This window comes from Lycorma delicatula, chromosome 6, assembly GCF_047948215.1.
Source record: "Lycorma delicatula isolate Av1 chromosome 6, ASM4794821v1, whole genome shotgun sequence".
Classification (NCBI taxonomy): domain Eukaryota; kingdom Metazoa; phylum Arthropoda; class Insecta; order Hemiptera; family Fulgoridae; genus Lycorma; species Lycorma delicatula.
This window is the reverse complement of record NC_134460.1, coordinates 68,475,014-68,489,554: the sequence shown is the minus strand read 5'-3', so window position 1 is coordinate 68,489,554 and position 14,541 is coordinate 68,475,014. Positions and strand designations below refer to the sequence as shown.

The window sequence follows — 14,541 nt, the reverse complement described above, 5'->3', positions numbered from 1 at the left end:
TATTGCCAGAATAATCTGTGATCTCATTTGTATTTTGTAGTTTATATATACTTCTGTATTTTAATAGGTTCCATTAGTATTTTTAGTAATTTATGTAGTGCTTAATTTTTAATATAATCTTTCCGAGTCTAATTTTTATATTTTAACATATATGTGTAACATTTAAATTAGTTTTTGTGATTTTTTTTTCTCAAAATTAGCCGTTCATACATTATCTGTTTTTGCCATCTACTGAATATAGCCTTTTACTATATACCTGGTAATCTTGTATATTTTGTAGTGATTGTAAAAAATGTTTATGTCATATTTGCCTAGAACATGTTATTGTATTTATTGTGAATAGTTGAAAGTGGTAAATATAATACTTAAATGGTGTAGCTAAGGAAGTTTATTGATAGAGAGAGAGAGAGAGAGATACAAATGATGCTACATATCAGTGTGCATTGATCATCCTAGGAGTTAATTGATTCTATTAATTATTATCTTTTTGCTTAATGCAGTTTTTTACGTTTAAATGGTGTCTAATTTTTGACAAAACATTTTGAAGGATAAAAGTTGAACTCAAGTAAAATTTTTTTTAATAGTGTGGATAAATAGAAGAGGAGCTCAGTTAATATTTAGTTACCTAATCTTTTGAGCCAAATTAGTGATTTTATTGAAAATAAAAAAAGTTTTTAGTAGAAAAAATATAAGTTAAAATAAATGTTACTTTTAACATACAAATTATAATAATTAAGTCATAAAATTCATACATTAGTCATAAAATATGATTAAAAATAAATAAATTAGTAAAATAATAAAAGTTTAAAAAAAGAGTTTATACTCATTGTATATTTTTGATTAGATATATGTCAAGTGAATATGTCTAATAAGACATATTTTTCAATGTGCAAGCCTTTTTTTTTTTTTTTTTTATTTACCAGTTCTATATCTTCCACCGTCATTATAATTCAGTTAAAAATAGTAATTGGTCAATTATTTTTTTTTTCATAATACATTGATATAGCATTAACTACTGTGATTATATTCCATAATTGAATGCCAACAGCATGCAGTTGAAATGCACCCAGTATCATTTATCTTTAGTTATATGTGGTAATGGTTGATTAAATTTGGCTATTATTATTTTACCTTACTTCACATTTTTTAATTTATAAAATTCTACTTCCTTGCAGGTGTTGGATTAGGTTGTAAGGATTACAATTTACTGCCTTATGCAGAAAGTAAACCAGTTAATTGAAGTTACCAGCAATATTCCCTCTACTTTTTTTAGTGACCTGTGTACGCAATTTTTTGTGAGTGCAGGTTTTTCAAAAATAAAATATCTTTGTGTAGCAATTAAAAAGTGCATAGCTCTGTAATGTTCACATCCCAACCCCGCTGGGGAAGACACCTGCCTTGTGACGCTTTTGGTCGCCACCCCCTACCCCTGTTGGGCTTGAACGGTCCTGATGGGCTTTAACGGGATCTGTGGTCACAGGTAAATTAACTATAATTTAAAATTACATTTATAATTTTGAAATTACAGTATTTCATTTAAAATCAACATTAAGTAAGTGGTTAAGCCACGCGAATGAAAAAATAAGAAACATTTTAGTGGCTTACCTTGTAAAAATATCTGGTTCTAACTTTTTTTCAACTGCAGGTAGTTAACTCACATTCTTTTATTATTAATATTATTCCACAATTTAAAAAAAAAAGCAATCACGTAGATAATTAGCTAATTAAAAATATTTTATATAAATTGTAAAAACTTTACTAAAGTCTATTAATTTTACAACTTTTCTCTCCTGTCTTTTGTTTTTAACCATTCTGAATAAACTTGATCTAAATCAATATTATTTTCATCACTTACATAAGTTTTTACTCTTATCAACGTATGTAAATGAAATTCTTTTAATCAATTTCTATGTTTTGTTCTCATTGAATTTATTAAACTAAAGCTCCACTTGCATATGCAAGTCTTGCTACTGGCCAAAAAGCTATCCTCAATATCTAATAATTTTGACAATTCGTTAAATTGTTCATTATGTGAAGAAAACATTACCAAGTCTACAAAATCTTTTATTTGCTTCAATTTAGTTTTTTCCTGCACAGAATAATTAAAGTCATTATATTGTTCTGATATTACAGATATATCTCCAACAAAAGTTTTATATTTTAAGCACAGTTTCTTAATGCCTGATAATCCATTACCGAAATCGCATGATGATAGAGCTGTTACATCAAAGAATATTCAATCTTCTTTCTCATCTTTTGGGAATCTTCTCCTACATTTTCACATATCACTTGTATTTACAACAATATTCTGGTCAGTAGCTTTTTAGAAAAGCCTTACTGTTCCAGGAAATGTTCCCAATAAGATATTGTTCTTTTACTTTACTTATTTCTGTATGAGCAAATTGAAAAGCATTGAACGGTGTTAGCACTGAAAAGTTTGACATAATATACTAAGTTCTTCTAAATATTTAAAATTTCTAAATTAATTTAAAATTCAATGTTTTCTAGTTTTTTTACAGAATTTTAAAATGACATCATCTTTACGTTCATTAAAGTACTCAATTAATGTATCATAGTTACTAATTATTATTGCCTTTACAGCAAAATTCCTCTATAACCACCTCACCTCAATGAAGGTCTTCATTTTCAGTAAGATCAACAAAATCTTTAAATTTACTTCTCTTTATAAGTTGATTTTGATAATAGAGTATGAATAGTTGTTACCACAGTTTCAGTATCTTTTGTCATTTTAACTTCTTTCCAAGCATCAGAAATGCACAAATCTTCAGGATGTGCAACACAGTGTGTTGAACCAAGGGTGGTACACTCTGTTTTAATTTAGCTGCTACACCGTTTCTTTTTCCCAACATCACAGAAGCTCTATCAGAAGTAAACATAACAAGCTTTTGTAAATCATTCTGGTTGTTCACATAAAATTGTAAAATTGCAGAAGTAATTAAAGAGGAATCGCAGGTCTTTAATTGGTTATTCCACCAATAATAGTTTTATATTGATTAGATTTTCTAAATTTAAAATATAAAATTAAACATTTTTATGTACAGATATCTGTAATATCTACAGAAATATCACTTTTATCAATTAAGGTATGAAAATCAGCCATTTTAATTTCATATATCATTTCTTTTTTACTTCTGTATTAACTACTTCAAAAAATTAAAAGGCTTAATTTTTACTCTGCCAACCTTCTGGTATGTTGACATATTTTGCCATGCAGTTATTTATCTCTTAAACTGAAAGCAAAGAAGTGTTCATTTTTACTGCCAATAGTAAATTATCAATAAAAACTTTTACTTTCTCAGAATTTGATTTTTTTTGCTCACACTCATCTGGTTATTCATTTAATAAACTTACTTAACCAATTACTGGTAATAAGGCATTTTTACTTCTTAAATTTTGTTCACTTTCTCCCTTGATTTTTTTATTTTTGTTAACCCCACTTTCTTAAGTGGGATTTACTAATTAGATGGCATAAAAAGTCCAGTTTTCAAATACCGCCTCACAGTTTTCCAGTAACAAAATCACTATGCTTGTCCACATCCACCCTGTCCATCATGACAATAAAACAAATTATACCATTTTCTTGAAGAAACATAAAATATTTCTTTTAACTTAATTCATATTTTGTTGACTTTTCGGGGAATCAGTTTCCACAACTTTAAATTTGTTAGTCATATTTTTTCTTTTTAAACATTTTTCCATTTTTAACATGATAATTTAGGGTTTTGGTAATTTAATTTATTAACAAACTTAGACTTCAAATTTGAACCCTAAGGTTATTATTAAATGAACACTTACTATTATAGAATTAATTATTTTTTATACTAGTTATTTTAATAAAATTATTTTACTGAAACACTGATAAAATGAATATTTAATAACAAAAGTCGGTAATCACATAATTATGATTTTAACACAAATAAAATGTTAGCTTAAACACTGGTGCAATCTTATGCACACGTGACACCATAAGCATGACAGAGATTCCCAGAATTAGCTGCGCAGCTGTCAAATGAGCATCACTATTCCATGGCCTCACCAGTCACCAATGACAATTACTGCCACCTACACAAATTTTATAGTTTGTGATTAATTTGAACTTAAAACTAATTCATCAATTTCAAATTTTTGAAGTGTCTGCATGCAAAACGTTTTATGTGCACAAATATTTTTCGTGTACACTATGTTTAAAATCTACGTGCACATTGCTAAGAGGGAACACTGGAAAATTCCTGGAACAATAATGAAAAAACTTGAATCCTGGATTTCTAGGACATGGACATGTTGTTTTTATGTAAACTAAAATACGTAGTATTAAAAAACAACATTAATGTTGTTGTTTGAGGATATATATGCACAGTTTGAAACTTGCATTGAACAGATAAACATTAGCACATTATTAATAAGTTTTAAATCAGTTCATAGGGAAAAAAGTCTAAACCATTTGAGAAGAAAGGTCTGCATGGTAAAAACTCACTTCAGCAAAGATATGAATTGTGTGAACGGATCAAAATTTTGCCATTATGAACATAGTATTATGTATAGCAAAGTAATTTTTAAAGTATATTTATGGAAAACACAATTTTTTTCTAAGAAATTTTATTTATTAATCTTATTAATTAGTGTATTAGTCTAATTTGTATATATATATATATATATATATATATATATATATAATATATTCTCAGTTAATTTTTTTTGCAATAAAAATTATCTAATTTACATGGCATCTAAAATATTTATTAATTATGAGCAATTGTTCATTAATAATAATGAAAAGTTAAATTATATTGTATCAAAATTTATCAATAACATCTAGTGCTACCCTTTGGATACTTATCTGTTATGATGCAGTGGAAGAAAAATGTATGCTAGAAATTTTTGTTTATATTAGCATTTAAGTGAGAGGGGTTAGTTAAAAGAAAAAAGATGATGCTATATTGAAGGAGTGTATGCAGGTTGGGAAATCTTTCTTCATTTATACACTAAATAACTAAAGATAAACTCTAAACTTCAAAATATAATTCCAAGAGGTGACAAACTTTTAAACAACATGGTATTTTCTAAAGGTTTTTCTTTTCTGAATTTGTTAATGTACAAATGTGTTAAAAGTAATCAGAAGTACAGTTACAACAGACTGTGTGTGTGTATGTGCGTGCGCATATGCACGTGTGCATGGATACAGACATATTCTTCATTATTATTTTTAACTGATTTTCATTAACTGAAAGGTAATAAATTTCTATAACAATATTTTTCTGAATTTAATACATTTTTTTTAGATTATTGGAATAAAGAAAATAGTTATGAATTTGTAATTTGTCATGTTTTGAAGTAGTATGAGGAATGTTCAATAATTAACGAGACAAACTAATGTGGAGAAAAAACGACTTAATTTAATGACAATGAAACTTACATTATTTTTCAACTCCAGCAACATTTAAATACTTGTCCCACCATTCTGAGAGCTTTCTGATTCCCGCTGCATAGAAGTCTTGAAGTCATAGAAGTCAATGAAATAATGATTTCATTATTCTTGGTGTTTGAACCATTTGTGTACTGCTTTTTTGACCACTTTTTTGTTGTTGAACTTCTTGCCATGTAAAACGTCTCTGAGTGGGCCGAACAAATGAAAATCAGACAGGGTGAGATCTGGGCTGTAAGGAGGTTGTGGAGACACCTCCCAACCCAACCTCTTGATTGTGTCTCCCATTCTCTGAGTGATGTGGGAGTGTGCATTGTCATGCAAGAGACAAACCTTTTGAGAGAGCACCCTGATGTTTTCATCTTATCACAGGTCTTGCTTTCTGTTGGAGCATGTTAGAAAAGTACTCACTGTTCACAGTACGTTGTTCACTAAAAATTGGGCCTTGCATGTCCCAGAAGACCATCATTCTCACTTATCAGCTGAAACATAAGTTTTGAATTTTTTTTGTGGACGAATCTGGATGATGTTTGTACTCAAGACTTTGTCGTTCGGATTCGGGCTCAAAATGGTGTATCCAAGTTTCGTCATGGATTATACAAAAGGTATAACCTGTCATTTCTAGATCAAAATTTTTAGAAAGTCATCTCTAGATCGGAAGGTTACCTTCTGCTTCAAATTGTTCTTTGAGCTCAGAACAAATGTGAATCCAGTTGTCTTTATGAGCTTGAGTCAACTGTCTTGCAACCCATCTCAAACATGTTTTGTGATAATTCAGCATGTAATATGAGCTTCATATAAAACATCAAATTTAAATAAAACACAGAAACAAAATTTTATAATTTTATAAGAATAAATTTTTAATGCACAAATAAAATAAACTTGTTGGGATTTGCGAAACAATGTTCTAGGACTATGTTGCTTATGCTTCTCTCTTGATTTTTACAAAAAAAAAATTACAATAACTCAATGCATCAAAAAATATTTCTAACAGCGATGGATAATACACATTACTTATAAAAAAAAAAATTGACAATAAACATATTTGACTCAGAAGTCTCATAACTAGTCTACTTAAGTTCATAGAACTGCTATTACATAACTGCTTGTATACATCAAAATGTAACAAAATATTGTATTAATACCATTGATAGTAAGGATTGGCCAATCCAAAATTAATTTTAATTACAATTTTAAACATAATTTGTCATTTTAACATGTTATAATTTCAATAATAATATTTTTTAATGTTATAAAAAAAACGACGGATAAGAAATCTTATGAATCTTATAAATTCATGAATGTCTTTATGGAGTGGCCTCTGATATCAAATTCTCATACCTGTATTCCATACAAATCACAGTCTATGATTTTCCTGATTTTTTTTTTAAATACAACCCTCATCTAACCATGACGAAGTCCTGCATATAACTGACGCTTTCTGATCGTGTCACAGGTCTAACCCCCCCACTATTTCTCAGAATTGTCCCAAGTCTGTGTATGTGTACTTACACAAACGTAACACTCTTTGTATAGAAAATGTTTGCTCATCTTTCACGCATGATGTCATATTTCTTAAAATTCTATTTTAAGAAGGAATTTGATAACTAATGAATCATGCTGCTATTAATTTAATTTTTACGTTTTTAAAAAAATATCATCCGTCGATGTATTAAGAAATCCATATAACAGTTAATTTACAATAAAATAAATTTACCAATTTAAATAACCAATTCAATTTAATTTAAAGCTAGGTCAGAATTTATAATGGTTACAGTAATGAATAATTGAATGCGCGGTTCTAACACTAATATTACATAAACTAGCAATTTGGGAAATTTTGACTCACTTGTCTTACAAATAAAATCATTTATGCGATTTTGCAGTACGGTAGTTGATACTTCAACAGATCTTCCAGAGTGATGAGATCAGTTACACTTGTTCTGCTCGAATTAAACTGTTCCACCCACTTATACACGTTACTACAGTTTAAATACTTTTCACCATACTCTTTCAACATTTTTGAGTAAATTTCTGCTGGTTTCACACCTTCTGATATCTGACATTCTGAAATCAGCAAAAGAGGTTATGTTTAGATTAATTATGATTGAACAGCCGACTAAATGTGTTCCCAAGGTTGCCAACTTGACCCTCAAAGAGTTTAATTATCATTGAATGAACTGTTTTTCTCACCTTCAATTTGTCTAGTTAATTATTGAATGTCCCCCAAATATTAAAAATGTTTTCATGTCCACAAGATTGTGTGCCAATCCCTCATCTAAAATTAATAGAGAATCTCTTAATTTCATTTTCAGTCTTCATTATCTTACCCGACTGAAACAGGTGACTAAGCTAGCATATAAGAAATAAGCTGCATTTGTTCCTAAAATATTGATTTAGGTTGAAAAAATTATCATGAGTAGAAAGATTCCAACTTTCTCTTCAAAATCAGTGTGTGTGTGCGCGCGCGTGCGTGTGTACAGATGATCCAAGATTCTAAATTAGATTCTTTTGTTGTACAAGGTATCATTATCCTTGTGAAGGAAATAGGTGAAAGATTTTTCATTATGTTCATTGTAGTATGAAACTTGTTCTGTGTGTATCCATGATTTGAAATTTCAGGTTCTTATACCACATGTGCTTGTATATATAGCTGAACTAAAACTAAACAGATATGTAATACAAATTGTTTTTTCTGAGATTTTTAATATAACATAAAAATTTTACAAATTGAATTTTTGGGAAAGTAATTTTCAATTAAAAAGGTTTATCTTGTTTAATTTAAAACATAAGCTTAAAGTTCCTTTGAGAAGTTTTTGGTTACTTTATCAGCTAGTCATACGTTGTTCCTTTTTCTCATGTAATCTTTACTTATTGTCATGTTAATTTTAGGTGATTTCAGACATTTATGATTTCTTTACTTTATGTTATCATTTGAAAAATAAATATAAAATAGATGTAAGCTTTTTCTGATGCCTTAAAATCTGATGTTTATGATAATGTGCACATTTTGTGCAAATTTGTCTTAGGAATATAGAAGGAGGGTTTATTATCAGAATGCCTATGTTGTTGGAGTTTGAGTTTATGTTGCAATAACAGTGTTTCACTGTTTTATTTTTATTTCATTTAAGAGTTCTATAAAAGTTAATAGTTTTAGTGAAGTCATATTTTGCCATGTTTTATTTCTAGTTCATATATTCTAATAATATGAGTGTGACCACAGAATCAAATTGTGTGTGTATGTCTGTATGTATATATTTATTTATTTACATGAGAAGAACATAAAGTAATAAAATATTCCTGATGTATGTGCATTATTAAAAACAAAATAATTTTCTATGTTGTATTTTTGCAATTCATTATATCTGTGTCATTAATGTCTTTTTTCCATCTTTATCATACACTTTAAAATAACTTTTCAAATTTTATATAGTGATCAAAAAATTACATGTAAATAATTTAAATTTAATTAGATAATTTTTTAAATGTATTCCTGAAAGCTTCTTGAAGCTAATTGCAAATTATGATTTTTATAGCTGAAATTGTAAGATTATTCTGTGTTATACGATTAAGATCACATTTTGTAAAAAAATTTTCACTTGTGAAAAACATGACTTATTTTAAGTTCTTTGTTAACATCTTTATAATTTATTTTTAATTTCTGGTATGATGTTAAAATGTTCTGCTATCATGTTTATTGCAATATGTAATTCTGTTTGCTATTCTGTGAGATCTCCAAAAAAAAACTTTTGCATTAATTATAAATTTTCCTCAATGATATATTTTTTATCATTTTATTATGTTAGGATGTTATTCTAAATTTAGATTTGTAAAAGTTGTAAATGAAAATATTGATAATTTTGTTGAATTTGATTCTGATCTATTTTTATTTTTTTCAAAAAAATACTACCACTTTAATTAAATACTTGAAAAAGGTTTGTGTGTTATTTTTTCAGCTTGGAAGAAGTAAATAATAATTACATTTATCAAATAAAAACTGTACTTTTTAAAATGTACTTTGCAGTTCTTCATGTGATAGGGAAACAAGTTGCTATTATCTGTTTTACCTAACATTTATTTGTTGTAATTTACTATACATTTTTGTTTATTAACTTATTCTTTCTTATATTTTTTAATTTGCTGTTGTTTTATCTTCACCATTTCATTATCTTCATGTAATGCTGATAAGGTATGCACTTCCCTTTCATACCTTAGAAAGGTCAGTACTTCCTTTTTCTTCATTTACTAATTTATTTTCTTTGTTTTAATTTAGTAAGAATCTCCTTTCTTCTCAGTATAGTAGTTACTACTGGAAAAATTTCCTTATAAAATGGGCTCTACTTAACATTGGAGATTTGTACTAGTTGTTCTAATTGAAGCTTCATTGTGTATTTGTTGTGTTATTTTCTTTTGTGTATTTTAAATGGTAAACAATATCTTGCAGCAGAAGCAAATTCATTAATTTATAGATTTAACTTTCATAAATGGGTAGGTAATAAATGCAGTATGTAACGCTTAGAATTCTCAATTTCATAAAAACTATTATCTTAGGATTCTGTCTTTGTCAGATCTGAAATTGTATACGTGTAATAGGTTTCAAGTTTGCATTCTGAAGATTTAAGAAACAAGTAGGATCTGTTCCAGTGAAATTGTTTCATTAAATAGGAAATTTAAGGATTTTTTATATAGTATCTTTGGGTTTGTTATTATCTGTCATCTACATAAAATGTGAAAAATCTTTCTTTCCAGCATTAACAAACCATGTACTGTGTTTTTCCTTGTAGCTTGAAACCATTTTGGGTATAGTCATTATTTGGCAAACCCTTTGGGTATAGTCTTGTGTTTCTATTTGCAATATATCCCAAAATTTAATACCCACGAAAAAGATACCTGTTTTGATTTATTATCCAATATGTAACTAGAAGTAGTACTAAACCTAGTTGCTTCTTTGAAAAAAAATGTGACAGAATGGCTAAGTCTACTCAAGCATTGAAACCATAACTAGTTCTTAACACTATCATCCCATTCAACCTGTTGATCTAGTAATTTATCTAATTAAACTTCATTTTCACGTGATTCATCGTATCAATATCGTGGATATGTGAAATATAAAAAAAGCATATTCTTTACCTTGTAAACTTGCTTTAAGGTTACAGTCTGGGAAAAAATATTTGTCTTTCTCTAAATACTGAGTATTATATTTTATGTACAATATATATTATATTATAAAAACAGATAAACTGATGCCTTTATATGCAATCTTGCCAGTTGCAGCGTAAGATTTAACAAGTGCTGGTACATCTTTTTAACCATGTCTCATGCAAAAAACTGATATGTCTTTTGTCATAAATATTTGATAAACAAAGTCTCTCCCCCTTGTAACATGTATCTAGTCTGTTCTATTTTGAGAGGATAAGACTATGACAATTTAGTTTATAGTTAATTTGAATTTTTGTTTGTTTGTGTAGTAAATATTTGTTTTAGTTTTTTTTTTGTTTATGCGTACAGTTGTAATCTTATACATTGATTATTATTTGCAAGTTGAATTATGGAAATATAATTGTGTGCAAGTTTTTATTATAATAAATAATGCATAATATTAGTTTACGTTTTATTTTGCTAATCCCTTTCTTTATTGTTAAATTTGATTGAGTAACACCCATTGTGTATAACAAAACACACTACATCTAAGGGTAGTTAGAATCCATTTTTAATTCCTGTATAACTTTTTGATCACTGTGTTTTATTTAAATAGTTGACTGCCACGTGGTATCTGGTAACTGACACACCTTTTGATGCCAGATTCAGTTTGCTGAAGCACATATCTGGTACCTTCCCTTCTAGTTTTATATCTAGATAGGAAACTTCTGTGCGTCAATTATTACTCTTGTTCTTTCCAGATTGATTTATAATTTTTTTCTAAATAATTATTTAGCTTTAGCATTCAGTTCTTTATTGTTCAAATTTTCTTATATCAAATAAATTATCATGTTTTTCATATCCCACATAATGTAGTCGAATTTGAATGTGGATGGATAAACATTGACAAAGTTAGTTTTTAGTTATTGTTTTAAAGAATTACATTAGGTAGAATTTTCATATTTTTCTTGTTCGGACAACAGTAACATTCAATAGCTAATGCATAAACATAACCTTAAAATACTTCTTAAATATCATGTTTTTTTGTTTTTTTTGGTTGCTATCAAGTGTATATGTATATTGCACATTATAGTTAGCATTTTTTTATAATAATTTGCTATTAAAAGTAAATGTCAGTGATGGACTTACTATAGATATATATATATAATATTTAGCTGTTAAGATACGTATACATACCTCAATGTTTGACAAGTATTAATTAATAAAATAGTATGTCTCTAAATTTACTGCTCAAATTCCAAATGTGTGCTTTACCAATGAAGCAAAGTATTGGTACTAGTAAGTACAAATCAAAGTAACGCAGTAATATCTAAAATTTACTGGTAACTGGTGTATTATCTAAAATAGGTTATGGCAGTCAACTGTTAAGCACAAATTTTGTCATAGTAGTTAAAAGAAACATAAATTTTACTGTTTTATATGTATTTAATTCAGTTAAATGTGTCTAGATTAATTAATGTAGGTATTTAATGATAAATGATCAGAAATTCATTGTTGCTACAATAATACTTTTACTATTCAATAATAATAGTAATAGTTGTAATATGTAGCAGTAATTTATTGGTAGTTAGTATTGTTTCTCTTATTCTCAGCTGCAGTTACATGTAATTACATTTGTGTTCATAATGTGTTCATTTTTTCAGTTTTTTGGATTAAAATAGTTATCAGTAATTTTCATATACTAAAGGTTCTTGTTAATCTATCTGAAATATTAAATATGTTATCAGATTCTTCTCTAAATAAATTTTATTTTAAATCACAAATTGTACTGTGATTTATTTTTAACAGAATTTATTTTAGAATTATTCATATATTAACATTATTTAATTTTTCTTTTTTGAATGTATATATATTTAAGTAAAATAATAAACTTCTTGTTAGTAAAAAAATTATAAGAAAATAATTAATGCAATAATTCTAGCACACAAATAGATTATAAAATCAGAATTGATATATTTATATATAAATTATTAACGACACTATAATTGTTTGTATATACGTACATATAATTATAATTAATGGTGTTATTTAATATGTATGTATGTGTATATGCTGATTATTGTATTGCATTATATATATTTCATTTTGTAAATAAGTCTCTAAATTTTTACGTATTTAAAGAAGTTATACAGTTTCACATCAGTAGTTTATGATTTTGCACAAGTATTTGTCATGTTTTTTATTTTCCTTTAAGGTTTTTATACATTCCTCTTAAAGCTTTTGTAAAAACAAAAAAAGTATGTTATAATTATGAATCTATTGGTCATTAATAGCATACATTTGTATGTTTTATGTGAAGCTTTATTAACCATATTCAATTTTCAGCAGAGATGTGTTAAATAGTTGAAACGAGCCTCAAAATCTTTTAGCTATGATATATTGCATACAACACATGCTTAAGTAGTTTTATTTGTTCAAAAGATTGTTGGTGTTGTTAATCATGGTATGCATTTCAAAAGAAAAAGCTTGTCTTTAATTATATTTGTCTTATAAACTGTATAAGAATAATTAATTTTATATCACATAAACATTGTATTTTTCTGTATTTATCTTGAGGGTAACAATATAGGAAATTTTGTACAAGTATTTACCCTGTTTTTCCAATAATGCAGTTTTAGCATAACTTCATTAAAATTGAAGTTGATAAGAGATTGTATGTAATTTTTCTAGTACTTTTAAGTACAATGAAATCTCCTTATTTGTGCTTCCCATATTCGTGATTTCGTTATTCGTGGTGCAATATTTTTTGATGTTTTTTTTTATATTCATGGCTAAAATATTCCATATTTACATACGTTACTTTATGTAGTGACATTAAAAAATAAAAATGTTAAAAGATTTAGTGGCGTAAGTAGAGTATGAACGTGAAGATAAGAAGGTACGATCCCTGGAAAACAGTTAATGTCCAAATGCTTACCGAAGGCATTAAACTATCCCATGATTTTATCCAGTTTTTTTTATAGATGTTGATTCATCTTTGAATAGAAGCTTAATCTTTAAGCACAAAATTGAAGATGACATGCAAGAATACACAAAACTTCACATGGATTTAAAAACAAGAGCTAGACAAGGAAAAATGATAAATTTTTGTAAATGCAATCCAAAATACTATAGGAGGTTAGCTAAGTAAATTTCCTTTACAATAATTTCAGTGCACGTAGTACTGTAATGCTGTTTCTTGACTTTACCAAGTACGATTTGAACATGTAATACCATTTTCTAATACAGCAGATACTATATGTAATATAGTGAGATTTAAATCAAACAGTTCGGTAAGTGCTTACAAGTAAATTAGCAAATATAGTGTATTTTGTTAAATATTTTTTGTGAGTGTACCTATGTACTGTACTAAACCAGTGCTTATAATTAATGTTGCCATCTGTATTTCATCATTAACATCGCCCTAAGTAAGTACATATGATTTTTTTCCATTTTACACAGAACCTAACCATTCTTCCTAAAATGAGTATTAGTTCCGTTCTATATTCACAGTTTTGTGGCATTTTTATGGTCTAACCCCCATGATTAAGGAGATTTTACTGTACAGAGTGAAACTGTTTTGGATCTATTGTTAAAGCAATTAAAAATCTTTTTCTGGTGAAACCATTGTCGTTACCAGGAGTTTTATCTTAATTTTAATGTCCTATGGTATGGGCTATTTATTCTGAAAGTAAGGGACTCATCCTCTTATATTAGTGTTTCTTTTTGTCTGTTCTTTGGTCTTCCTTTGTAGAGTGAATATCATCATATTAAAAGGGCACAAGTGCACAAAACAATTTTTCGGCAAACCATGAAAAGCTGGTTTATGTAAACTGCATATTAATTTTTGATTCACAACAAAAGTATAGTGATTTGCTACCATAAAATGAATATTATATGAATTATATTACATTTCACTGGACTCATGTATAATTAGAAGGCCTAAAAATTTATGAACT

General features: G+C 27.5%; 1 protein-coding gene across 1 annotated transcript in view; it reads left to right on the top strand.

Annotated features, from left to right (window-relative positions):
• Positions 1 to 1,386, top strand: part of Tgs1 (Trimethylguanosine synthase 1) — a 57,585-nt gene extending 56,199 nt beyond the window's left edge. Inside the window, exon 11 of the mRNA XM_075369973.1 lies at positions 1,176 to 1,386. Coding sequence (XP_075226088.1) covers positions 1,176 to 1,194 — 19 coding nt within the window. The 3' untranslated portion in view covers positions 1,195 to 1,386. The remainder of the gene's footprint in view (positions 1 to 1,175) is intronic.
• The last annotated feature ends 13,155 nt before the right edge of the window (positions 1,387 to 14,541 follow it).